The 12,785-nt window shown below is 44.7% G+C and overlaps 1 protein-coding gene across 11 annotated transcripts in view; it reads left to right on the plus strand.

The window, feature by feature from the left end:
* Pde11 (Phosphodiesterase 11) overlaps positions 1-12,785 on the plus strand; it is a 353,946-nt gene that overhangs the window by 319,196 nt on the left and 21,965 nt on the right. For 8 of the 11 annotated variants that reach the window (XM_070139122.1, XM_070139129.1, XM_070139126.1 and 5 more), the window contains 2 exons: positions 6,737-6,965; positions 10,135-10,325. In XM_070139122.1, coding sequence (XP_069995223.1) covers positions 6,737-6,965; positions 10,135-10,325 — 420 coding nt within the window. Of the gene's footprint in view, positions 1-3,639; positions 4,510-6,641; positions 6,966-10,134; positions 10,326-12,785 lie in introns of all 11 variants that reach the window. The other 3 variants (XM_070139127.1, XM_070139128.1, XM_070139131.1) reach the window with 2 other exon arrangements.

The raw sequence follows: 12,785 nt of genomic DNA on the forward strand, positions 1-12,785 counted from the left end.
CTCTGTCTCTCTGTGTCTCTCTGTGTCTCTCTTCTCTCTCTCTCTCTCTCTCTCTCTCTCTCTCTCTCTCTCTCTCTCTCTCTCTCTCTCTCTCTCTCTCTCTCTCTCTCTCTCTCTCTCTCTCTCTCTCTCTCTCTTCTCGCTCTTTCGCTCTCTCTCTCTCTCTCTCTCTCTCTCTCTCTCTCTCTTCTCCCTCTCTCTCTCTCTTCTCCCTCTCTCTCTCTCTCTCTCCCTCTCCCTCTCCCTCTCTCTCTTTCTCTTTCTCTTTCTCTTTCTCTTTCTCTTTCTCTCTCTTCTCTTTCTCTTTCTCTCTCTCTCTCTCTCTCTCTCTCTCTCTCTCTCTCTCTCTCTCTCTCTCTCTCTCTCTCTCTCTCTCTCGCTCTGTCTCTCTCTCTCTCGCTCTGTCTCTCTCTCTCTCGCTCACTGTCTGTCTCTCTCGCTCTCTCTATCTATCTCTCCCTCCCTCCCTCCCTCTCTCTCGTTTTCTCCCTTTCCCTCCTCATCACGCTCTCTTTCTTCCTCAATCTCCCCGCCCCTTTCTTTCTCCTTATCTAATTTCTTCTTTTTTACGAAAGGGTGGGGGAGAGGGGGAGAGGGGAGGGGTGTACCGCCGTGCCACCAACAGCGTTCGGGTGGAGAGCGCTGTCGGTGTCAACCAGAAGTGCCACTGGGGGAGTGAGAAAGGGGAGGGGGTAGGGGGAACGGAGGAGGTGCGGGGGATGGGGGATAGGGTGGGGTAGGGTAGGAGTATGGTTTGGGAGCGGTGGTGGTAAGAGATGGGAGGAGAGGGGGAGTAGGGCAGGGAGTACAAGTGAGGGGAGGAATTGAGGGTACGAGTAGGGGTAGGGGCGAGGTGGGTATGGGGGAGGATGAGAGAGTAGAGAGGGGGCGAGGGGGGGGGTATGGGGGTGTGGGTACGGGTAGGGGCAGGGCCGGGGGGGACAGAGGCAGGGGAGAGAGGTATCCCTAGTGCCTCGAGTGTATAAAGTAGATGGCATCACTCCGCCCGTGATGGGAGCCAAGTGGGTGGTGGAGGTACATTGATTGCCGTTGCATTTTGGGGAGGGGGAGGGAGGGGGGGAGGAGGAGGGGAGGGGAGGGGGAGGAGGGAGGATGGAGGGGATAGATATGGGAGATTGCGGACGAGGGAGAGGAGAAGAGAGGAAAGGAGGAAGAGAAGGAAGGGGAGAGGATGATGGAGGAGGGAAGAAGGGAGGGAATAGGAAGGGGATTAGAAGAGGGAAGAGGAACGATTGGGGAGGAGAGGGGTTTGGAGGGGAAGGAGGAGAGGGAGGAGGGTGTGCAAGGCTGAGGAGGAGAAGGAGAGTAAGTAGGAAAGCGAAGGCGTGAGGTGAGGGGAGGAAAGATGGGGGAGAATGAGGAAGGGAGAGTGGTGAGGCGAGGAGAGGGCAAGGGAGATCGGAAGCGAAGGGCGAGGTGAGGAGAATGGTGAGGGGGAAGGGAGGGGGCGGCGGGAGGGGAGGGGTGGGGGTGAAGATGGGGCGAGGGGCGCGTACGTGGAGTGTTGCAGGAAAAGGGAATGCAATTATCTTTATGGTTATAGTTTCTTTTGTGTGTTTGTTCAGGAGGTGATGAGGCTTAGTAATTGAGTGCCCCCCCCCCTCCGCCCCCCACCAGTCCCGCTCTCCTGCCCGCTCCCCCAACCTTCCCGCCATTCCCGTCCCCCAACTTTCCCCCATTCTCGTCCCCCAACTTCCCCCCATTCCTCTCCCTCAATCTCCCCCTTCCCCATTCCTCTCCCTTAACCTCCCCCATTCCCCATTCATCTCCCCCAATTCCTCTCCAAACTTCCCCTATTCCTCTCTCTCGACCTCCCCCAACCTCCCTAGATCCTCCCCCTTTCCCCATTCTGACCCTATCCCCCACCCCCTCCCCCTCCCCCAATCCTTCCCTGCTCATGCTGCTTATGCCCTTTAAATGGTGTTGAGCCATGGTATTCCACGGGTTCTCAGACTTGCAGTGACGGCAATAGTGCTGCTGATGATAATGTTAGTGATGATGGTGCTGAGAATGATGATGGCGATGGTGATGGTGTTCACGTTGATTATTACAAGCTCCAATCTCGAGAAACTCCAAGCAGGTTTAGTGTGGGCTTGAGATGAGGAGGGAGAGAGAGGAGAAGAAGAAGAGTAATAGTAGAAAAAGAGAATGATGATGATGGTGAAGAGAAGAGGAGGAGGAGGAGGAGAGGAGGAGGAGGAGGAGGAGGAGGAGGAGGAGGAGGAGGAGAGGAGAAGAGGAGGAGGAGAGGAAGAGGAGAGAAGGAAAGGGAGGAGAGGGAAGAGGAGGAGGAGAGGAGGAGGAGAGGAGGAGAGAGAGGAGGAGGAGGAGGAGGAGGAGGAGGAGGAGGAGGAGGAGGAGGAGGAGGAGGAGGAGGAGGAGAGGAGGAGGAGGAGGAGGAGGAGGAGGAGGACGGCCTTCCCCCGTCCCCAAATAAGATCTCCGCTTTTTGAACGACAGCACGAAGGTACTCTCTGGTCCTTCGCTAGGATTGTTTGGCCGAGGGAAAAGGGGGGGAAAAGAAGAATGAGGAGAAGAAAGGGAAAAAAGAAAGAGGGAGAGGTAGCGAAGGAAGGAAAGGAGGAGGAGGAGGAAGAGTGTAAGTGTGAGTGTGAGAGTAAGAGAGTGTAGTGAGCGAGTGAAAGAGAGAGAGAGAGAGAGAGAGAGAAAGAGAAAGAGAAAGAGAAAGAGAAAGAGAAAGAGAAAGAGAGATAAAGAGAAAGAGAGAGAGAGAGAGAGAGAGAGAGGGAGAGAGAGAGAGAGAGAGAGAAAGAAAGAAAGAAAGAAAGAAAGAAAGAAAGAAAGAAAGAAAGAAAGAAAGAAAGAAAGAAAGAAAGAAAGAAAGAAAGAAAGAAAATAAGAAAGAAAGAAAGAAAGAAAGACAGACAGACCGAGTGAGTGAGTGAGAGAGAAAGAGAGAGAGAGACAGAATGATTGTGGATGCTGTTTGCTCCGCCTTGTTCTGTTGGGGGTTCATTATTGGCTAAGGCTAAATCAACAGCCTACGGGGAAGGGGGCATGGTGGAGGGGGAGAAAGAGGGGGGGGTGACGGGAGAAGATGGGGAGAAGAGGAGGATATGGAGAGAGGATGGGGGATAGGGAGGGGAGGGAGGAAGGAGAAGGAGAAGGAGAAGGAGAGGGAGAGGGAGAGGAGAAGGAGAAGGAGAGGGAGAGGAGAAAGAGAGTGAGAGGAGAGAGGGGAAGCACGTGCGGCGAGCGACTGCCGGCCCGCGAGCGGTGTCCGGCGTTCGCGGTTTCCTGTTTCAAAAATCGTGTTTCCCGCCGGTCTGCATCGGAGCGAATAGATACGTGAAAAATGTATAGAAAAATGTGGTGCGTAAATATCTGCCTGTTGGGAGCGTCCGGGAGGGAGAGAGGTGAGAGGCCGGCGATGGATTTTCAGCCGGGCTCGGAAATCGCGCGGCCGGAGTCAATCGGGTGGGCGGGAAACATGGCTTGGGCGATAAGGGACAATGATAACCATTTGTGGTCAATGTGCATCGTGTGTGGTCTGCGTGAGTGAGTTCTCGGGGGTGAATATTAGCGGTGGCTCCCGCGTCTGGGCGCCGGTGAAGCCATTTCAGGTGAGGAGAAGTAATGTGTGTGGCTTGTCTTCAGGTAAAGGAAATTAGGAAAACTCAAGGCTTGAGGCCTGAGGGCGACCGCATTCTTTCCTGGCGGCCGGCCCGTGTAGTTCTGCTCGGAGCGAACTGCGCGGCGCTGTCGCAGGAGTGCGACCCGCGCGCGCACAGCAGTAGCTGGACCAAGAGACTGATGGTAGGACAGCGTTGCGCAAGGCCGCGCCACCGCCCCGCCGCCGGGCTGCCAGGATCTAGTTGGCGCTCATGCGAAGGAGCCGGGAATTAAGCCTTTAACTTCCCTGGCGCCGAGTCCGAGCGGCCTCCCGCCCGCCAGCGCGTCTCGCCGCCCGCCGCCCGCTCGCTGGGACCGCGGGCTGTGCATGTCGTGGCAGCGCCCACGCCCTCGCCCCGCCGCTGACTGCTGACCTTTGCGCCGCCCTGCTCGCGCGCCCCACACGTGCCTGAAGGCGCAGATGCCCGGCGAGCGCGCCTCTTGCGTTCGCCTGTAGAAGGGAGGCGGCGAGGAGCGCGGCGGCGCCCGCCACAGCCCGCCGAAGGGGCCGAAGGGGAGGCCGAGCGAAGAAGGCCGACGAGGCCGAGGCGCGTGCGGCGGTGCCAGCGGCGATGTGAGTGCCACTATGGTGCAGAGGCGGCGCCCGGACCGCGGCGATGGGCCAGGGGACGTCCCGCTTGCTGCCCGCCTGTGGCAAGCAGCGGCGCCAGCAGCACCAGCAGCGCCAGCAGGAGCAGCAGTGCCACCAGCAGCGCCACCAGCTGCACCAGGAGGAGCAAGAAGGTCAAGGCCGGCGACGCCGCTGGCAGCACTGGCGGCAGGAGGCGTGGCACCCTCGGCCGCTGTCCGCCCACTCGGCGCCCTCGCCAGAGGCCACCACCCTGTGCTGCGCCGGTGCGTGCCCACGACACCCTGCCACGTGCATACCCTTGCCGCCCCGGGCACGTGGTGTCGGTCCCTGCCAATATCCTCCCCCGCCCTGCCCGTCCCCCCCTGCATGTGCTTGTATGATATATAAGATATGTGGATATAATGTGTTTACATACATACATACATACATACATACATACATACATACATACATACATACATACATACATACATACATACATACATACATACATACATACATACATACATACATACATACATACATACATACATACATATATATATATATATATATATATATATATATATATATATATATATATATATATGTGTGTGTGTGTGTGTGTGTGTGTGTGTGTGTGTGTGTGTGTGTGTGTGTGTGTGTATGTGTATGCATGTATATTATGCATATGATTATATATGAATATAGATAGATATAAATCTTTATATCTATCTATCAGTCTATTTCTTTCATTTTGTGTGTGTGCGTGCGTATGCGCGTGTATGTGTGTATATCTTTCTTTTTATAGATGTGCCCATATATCTGTTTTGTGTCATTGTCATGCAGTTTGAGATTTTCATTTTTCGCTTTGTTTCAAACCAAGTCTCTTCCCATGCAAACTATGCAACCAAAGCTAATAATCAGTAATACTAGAACTGCCAAATTGGTAAATCTGTAAAACTGTAATCCCAATAAATAAATGAACTGACAATCATGATGAATAGATAAGTAAACAAGAGCCAGAAGGAATAGAGACGATAGAAAGGAGAGGAAGATGCCCAATTGTGTCGGATCTTCTACGTAAAAACATGCGCGCCATTTTCCATCCGGGACATTCATCTGACACATTTCGCATTACTTTCCTGTCAGATCTGCCACAGTGCGAGGCAGGGGATCCGAGCCTATGAGGCGTCTTTTGTTTTTGTTGCTTTGTTTTTGTTCATTGGTTTTCTGTTTTGTTTGAGTCTTGGTCGAGAATATTTGTTTTATGTGTTTTTTTCTTCCTTCGAGTGTGAATATTAGGTGACGGATGAACTACCGTGTTGATAGAATGTAAGGAAAAGCATTACACAAAGTAGGTTTATTGAAAGAGATGTTTTATAAGTAAACTGACCTATAGAAATATATGTGAGTATATATATATATATATATATATATATATATATATATATATATATATATATATATATATATAATTACATATATATATATATATATATATATATATATATATATATATATATATATATATAATTACATATATGTATATACATATATATGTATGCGTATATTTCTGTGTGTGTGTGATCTGTATATATATATATATATATATATATACATATATACATATATATATATATATATACATATATATACATATATACATACATATGTATATGTATATATATATATACATATACATACATATGTATATGTATATATATATATATATATATATATATATATATATATATATATATATATATATATATATATATATATATATATATAGGTAGGTAGGTGGGTAGGTCGATGGAAAGATAAAAATGAATACGGGAACTGAAGAGCGAGTCTTCGCAAGGTAGACCCATGAGAACGGGAGTCCATTCCAACATAGGTCAGAGGTCACATTATTTTGTCGCATTTTGTTTGCTTGGTTGGATGCTGGCTTTGTGTGTTTGAATTATTGTGTGTTTGTCTTGTATATTGCTTTCCCGCGTTTTTGTTTATTCCCAGAGTTTGCTTTCGATGTAAATGTTTATTGTTGGAATGGGTGAATAATATTTTTAATTTTTGTCTTTGTGCGCTACAGTTTATATTTGTTAGGAGGTTATTGTCTTCTCTTCATAAAAAGTCTAATCCTTTGTTTGGATTCCGCGATAGCTTTTTTTGTTCTTGTTTGCCTGAGAAAATTATTTAACGTCGGCATGAAGCAAAAAGGTTGTATTTTTCCACCTTGTTCTTTGTTTGGCGTTTTTTTTTTTTTTTTTTTTGGGGGGGGATTATACCGACATGTTTAGAATGGGTCATTGTTAGTCTCAGCTGTGCCTGCATCAGGGACGCTGTTCACTCACTGCTTTACTCGTCTCTCACTCTCTCATTCGTCACCCTACCCCTTCATCTCTCACCGAAGACTTTGCTCTCACTATCGCTCACTATCACTCACCATCTCACAACTTCACAACCTCACACGCCCTCACTAACTCTCCCTCTTTTTCCCTCGAACAGGTTGGGGCAGCCACAGCGATGAGGTCAAGAACAGCCAGGGCGGGTCAGATGGCAGTGCTGGCGATCCGAGTGCCGTGCCAGGAGCCATGCCCATTGGTGGAGAGCTGACGGTGGGCGGGGCGGGGGGCGGAGCCTCGCACTCGCCCCTCCTCAACTATGACCCCGAGTGCGCGCGCATGGAGGCCTGGCTGGACGAGCACCAGGATTTCGTTCATGACTATTTCATAAGGTGAGATGAGGATTTTATTTATTTATTATTATTATTATTTATTTTATTTATTATTATTATTATTATTATTATTATTTTTTTTTTTTTTTTTTTTTTTTTTTTTTTTTGCATTTTCCATTTGTATTTCTCTTATTGATTTCTTGTTCTTAAGGCAGCGCGTTGAAGTTGACCCCCAAAGGTCATGCCGGTGTCACTTGATGGCATTTTGATATAACCTTTGAGTGTGGGTATGAAAATGAATGGAAATTAGAAAGTGAAAAAAGGAAAACAGACTCGACATGTTATGAAAATATACGTTTATTTTCATATCTTATAGGGACGGTCATCGTGACGTCATTAGAGCTGTCACGTGATCAATCGGAGGCAGTGGTGGGCAAAAACAACAAAATCTCACGAACTGCGTTATTAAGTATTGGTCTCTCTCGAACATAGTCCCTTTTTCTCGATTTATGTAAGATTCGCATCCTTCTTCAGCCTTTTCTAAGAAACTTTGACATAGTAAACAGTTGCAATATTATTGGATGTGCAAATGGACAGCAAAAAGATTCAACTTTGAGTTTTAATTATTTTCCGAAAGACCCCGAGAGAAAGGAGGCTTTGGCTATTAGTCGCAAGAACTTTGATTCTGCACCTATAAAGATATTCTATAAAGATATTCTAAAACAAACAGTTATGTTATATCGTCATAACTCCTTCTAGGGGATTTATTTCCCCGTGATTAGGCTTAGGCCTAGGCAGTGGTAGATGTTGGTGACTGGTTACTATTTGAGTATCCTCTTTCACTTTAAGTTTCAGTTAATTTTATATTAAAACTTTCCTTGAGGAAAGGTCGTAAGAAAATGGGAACAAAATGAAGGTAGTAAATCTAATGACTGCTACACTGCCCTCTCAGCAACAGGAAATTTGCGTAAATCATTTCAAGGTTTGATGAGTAGTGCGTGGGTGTTAATTAACGTCCGAATGATATTGATAAACTCCCAGTTTTGAGTAACTTTTCGAAAAACCAGGCGCAAAAGGCAAAGGGCGACCAAGAAAGACTTTCACACGTTCAGGAGAATTTAATCCCACGACTACGAACCAGTCTTATTATGAACAGTATTGAGTACTTCCTTGTACTGATTCAGCGGCCGTTGTTGATCTTTTGCTCACCAGTGTTGTGCGCGTGCGCGAAAAAAGCCTTTCGTTTTTGTTTAGTTGACCGTCCCTATTGTGGCTGTTTTCATTCTATTTTTTTGTGTACACGTTACTGTTGTAGTTAGAAAGTGATTAAGACGGAACGCAGCTTGTAGAGGAACTCCTTGAGGCTGTCGGCGATTCCTTGAAGATAAATCCTCGATTTGAGTATTTCAGGAAATTCTGTGGAGGTTGATTGGGAGGAGTGAGTGGACGCCTCCCCCCGTCTCGCCTCCTGTTTCCTCTTCTCCCTTTCTTTCTCTTTCCTTTTTTCTCTTCTATTTTCTCTTTTTTGTATTCTCTCTGCTTAGTTTTCTCTGCCACTTCTTTTCTTCTCATTTCTTCTCGTTTCTTTCTCTTTTCCACTCTCTTTTCCTTTTCCCTCCCACCTCGCTCGTTCCCTGCCCCTCTTCCCCTTTCCCCTCTCCCTCTTTTGCTTTTCGCTCCCTTGCCAACCCCCCCTCCCCTCCCCCCCTTCCCCTTTCCCGACTCACGGCGTATTCCCACCTGAAAAAGCCCATTTCCTTCGACGCGTTGCCAGCCCGGCGAAAGTTCCTTCCCCGGGCATCATCTCCCCCCGGCGAGGCGGCGGCGCGGCGTGCGAATGGCCTCTAAATGCCAGTGGTGCCAAATCCGGTGGAATCCCCGCTCAGGCCGTGGGGTGCTTTGCCTCCTCTGCGCCCGAGCCCCCCTTTCATCGCGGGTTGTGGCCCTTCCTTTCACGCGCAGGGAGGGAGAAAGAAGGAAGGAAGGAGGGAGGGAGAAAGAAGGAAGGAAGGAGGGAGGGAAGGAGGGAAGCTGGAGTGGGTGCGCTTAGGACGGGTGTAGAAGGTGCAGGTGTAGGTAGTATGGATAGTGTAGGTGTAGGAGATGGTGTAGACGCTGGAGGTTTAGAGGTGTAGGAGATGGTGTAGACGCTGGAGGTGTAGTATATTTTATTGCTTAGTATTATATATTCTGATTTTGTCTGTGTCGACACTTTTGCTGCAGAGGACTCCGACATACACTATATGGTGTATATTGGTACTATTGCGAGCACACACTTTCAAGATATATATAAATTATATATATATATATATATATATATATATATATATATATATATATATATATTATATATATTATATATATATATATATATATATATATATATATATATATATATATATATATATATATATATATATATTGTGTGTGTGTGTGATATTTACTGGTTATTAATGTACACACAAGAAATAAGCCTTACGTTCTCTCTTCCCCCCCCCCCCCCCCCGTTTCCCCTTCGCCGCGGAAACCAAGAGTGGCGTATCGCTGTGGGTTCCGGGGAGGGGGGGGAGGGGGGAGGAAGGTTGTCAAGAAGAGAAGAAATCAGAGAAAGAGACCGATATTTCTGGCTAGGAAGACCGCAAGATGGCGCCGTGTATTATCATAGTGTCTATTACGTTTGTTATGTATTCTCTATCTACTCCTCTTCTTCCTTCCTCTCTGTCCTTCTCCTTTGTTCCCCATGTCTGCCTCCTCTTCTTCGCCCCCCCCCTTCCTTGCCCCCGTTTGCACATAGAGGCCAAGAAACCGGAAATTGAAAGGCAGGGGAGGCGATGGGGGGAGAGGGAGGCGAAGGGAGAGAAATTCGAGGGAAAATGTCGTACCCTTCCCTTTGTCTCCGCCTATCTCCCTTCCTTCCTCTCTCCCTTCCTCCTTCCTTTTCTTCGTTTCTCTCCTCGCCTTCCCTCCCTTCCGCTACAGCCTTCCTGACTTTATTCTCCCCCCTCCCGCTCCTCCTCGTTTCCTCACCCCACTCTCACCCTCTCTATTCTTCCCTCCCCCAATTCTCCCTCCCCTATTCCCTCTCTCCTGTTTCCTCTCTCCCTATTCCCCCTCCCCCTATTCTCCCTCCCCCTATTCCTCCTCCTATATATTCCCCCTCCCCCTATTCCTCCTCCCCTATTCCCCCTCCCCTATTCCCCCCGCCTACTGACGCCTCTCGTCCCCCCAGGAAAGCCTCGCGGCACATGGTGGACGCGTGGCTGGTGTCGCACGCCCTCCCTCAGAACATGGGCGGCGGCGGCGGTGCCCTCGGCGGGGGCGCTGCGGGCGGAGGAGCCGGAGGAGCGGGCGGGGCGTTCGGCGAGGGCCCCAACGGCAGCGCGCTCGGGGGTCAGCCGCCGGGGTCCCGCGCTTCGTCAGGTGAGTGGCTGCGCGCCCAAGCAGGGGCGGGCCGGGAGCCGTTTCGTTGGGGTCGGTGTTGTTGCTATTGTTATTTTATTATTATTGTTGCTATTATTATTATTATTATTATTATTATTATTATTATTATTATTATTATTATATTATTGTTATTACTGTTATTGTTGTTATTATTATTGTTGGTATTAACATTATTATTATTATTATTATTATTATTATTGTTATTATTGTCATTATTGATATTATTATTATTGGTGGTGTTGTTACCATAATTGTTCTTGTTATTATTATTCATGTTATTTTCATAATCATTTTCATTGTCATTATTATTATTATTCCCATGATTAATCATGGTATTGTTGGTATTACTGTTGTTATTATTATTATTGATGTTATAGTTACTGTTATTATTTTTGTTGATGTTATTATTTCTATTATTATCATAATTTTTGTCCTTTATTATTAGAAGTTGTTTTCCTGCTGTTGATAGTATTATAAGTTATAGGTTTTGCTGTTATTATTATTGTTGTTGTTATTGTTGGTATTACCATCATTGTCATATATATTTTTTTTATTATTATTATGTATTATTATTATCATCATTATTGTGATTGTTATTATTATTATCATTATCTTTATCATTATCATTATGATCATGATCATGATCATTATTATTATTGTTGTTGTTGTTATTATTTATATTTTCATTATTATTGTTATTATTATTATTATCATAATCATCTTTATTAGTATTATTGTTTTCATTATCATCTTTATTATCATTACTGCCAACATCCTCATTATCATTAGTGGTGTAAATGATGATAATCCTATTATTTTCATCAATGATATATAAAATAGTGATAATTGTAGTGACGGCAATGGTGAATACTCTAGAGCAGCCAAATAGAATTTATAACAGCTATAGAGATAGTGATTGATTTAATAACGACGAACAGGTCCCAATGGAATGACGAAGATGATTTTAGTAAATCTTTTATCATTAATAAAAAATAATTCTCTTAACACAAGCATTCGCGCGCATACTCACACATGCGCATAAGGTTACACGCACGTGTGTATAGGTAGCAAATAATGTACCAAATAATGATGATAATACTAATATAAAAATGATGCCACTATTCGTACTACTGATACTTTTGACAATATTGAGAAGGTGTGTGAGTGAGAGAGAGAGAGGGGGATATATATAGATTAACAACATAACAACATAACTAGAGAGTGAGTGAGTGAGTGAGTGAGTGAGTGAGTGAGTGAGTGAGTGAGTGAGTGAGTGAGTGAGTGAGTGAGTGAGTGAGTGAGTGAGTGAGTGAGTGAGTGAGTGAGTGAGTGAGTGAGTGAGTGAGTGAGTGTGTGTGTGTGTGTGTGTGTGTGTGTGTGTGTGTGTGTGTGTGTGTGTGTGTGTGTGTGATTGTGTGTGTGTGTAATTGTGTGTGTGTGTGTGTGTAATTGTGTGTGTGTGTGTGTGTGTGATTGTGTTTGTGTGTGTGTGTGTGTGAGTGAGAGAGAGAGAGAGAGAGATTTAGTTTGTTTGATCAGTATTCATATATATTCATGCTTGCACTTTCTATCTTCATAGTTTCTCCAATGATAATGCAGTTAGGTGGAAGACGACTCCAGGTGACGTAGGAAACAAGGGATAAATTCGGATAAATGGGAAATAAAAGTAATAAAAGAGGGAACAGTGACACAGGCCAAAAAAAAAAAATGTTTTGCCACCTTATTGACTTTCATATGCACCTCTCTTTAAATGTACTTATTTCGCATTTTACTTGTTTTTTTGTGTATGTTATAAGACAAACGTATTTTTCTTTCTAGTTGATGTGATGTAAGAGATATGATTGATAATTTGATTTCTTTTATTTACACTTCAGTTTTGATGGCTGTTGTTATTTATATTGTTGTTGTTATTGTTGTTAATATTATTATGGCTATTGTTTTTCTTGTCATTATTATTCTTGTTGATATTGTTATTGTTAGTATCATTAACCATTATTGTTATTGTTATTATTATTATAGTTGTTGTCATTTTGTTATTTTATTACTGTTATCATCATCATCAGCATTACTGTTATTATCGTTATTATTACTTATTTTATGAATATTGTTATTTTCATTATGAATATTATTAGTTGTGTTTGTGTTTTGTAGATATTATCAATTATTATAATTATTAGTAGTATTTTTATTGTTGTTATTATTTATTACTATTGTTATTAGTAGTAGTATTAGTATCGTTATTATAATCATTATTATCAGTATTTGATATTATATCATCACCATTATTATTATTGTTGTTATCATCAATATTTCCATTATTATTATTATTATTGTTTATGATAATGCTGATTAGTTTGATCATTATTACTGTTGTTGTTGTGGTTGTTATTATTTTTCTTTTTTATTTCTAGTATAATTAATATCATCGCAATCATTATC

The sequence above is a fragment of the Penaeus vannamei genome, chromosome 25 (assembly GCF_042767895.1).
Source record: "Penaeus vannamei isolate JL-2024 chromosome 25, ASM4276789v1, whole genome shotgun sequence".
NCBI lineage: Eukaryota > Metazoa > Arthropoda > Malacostraca > Decapoda > Penaeidae > Penaeus > Penaeus vannamei.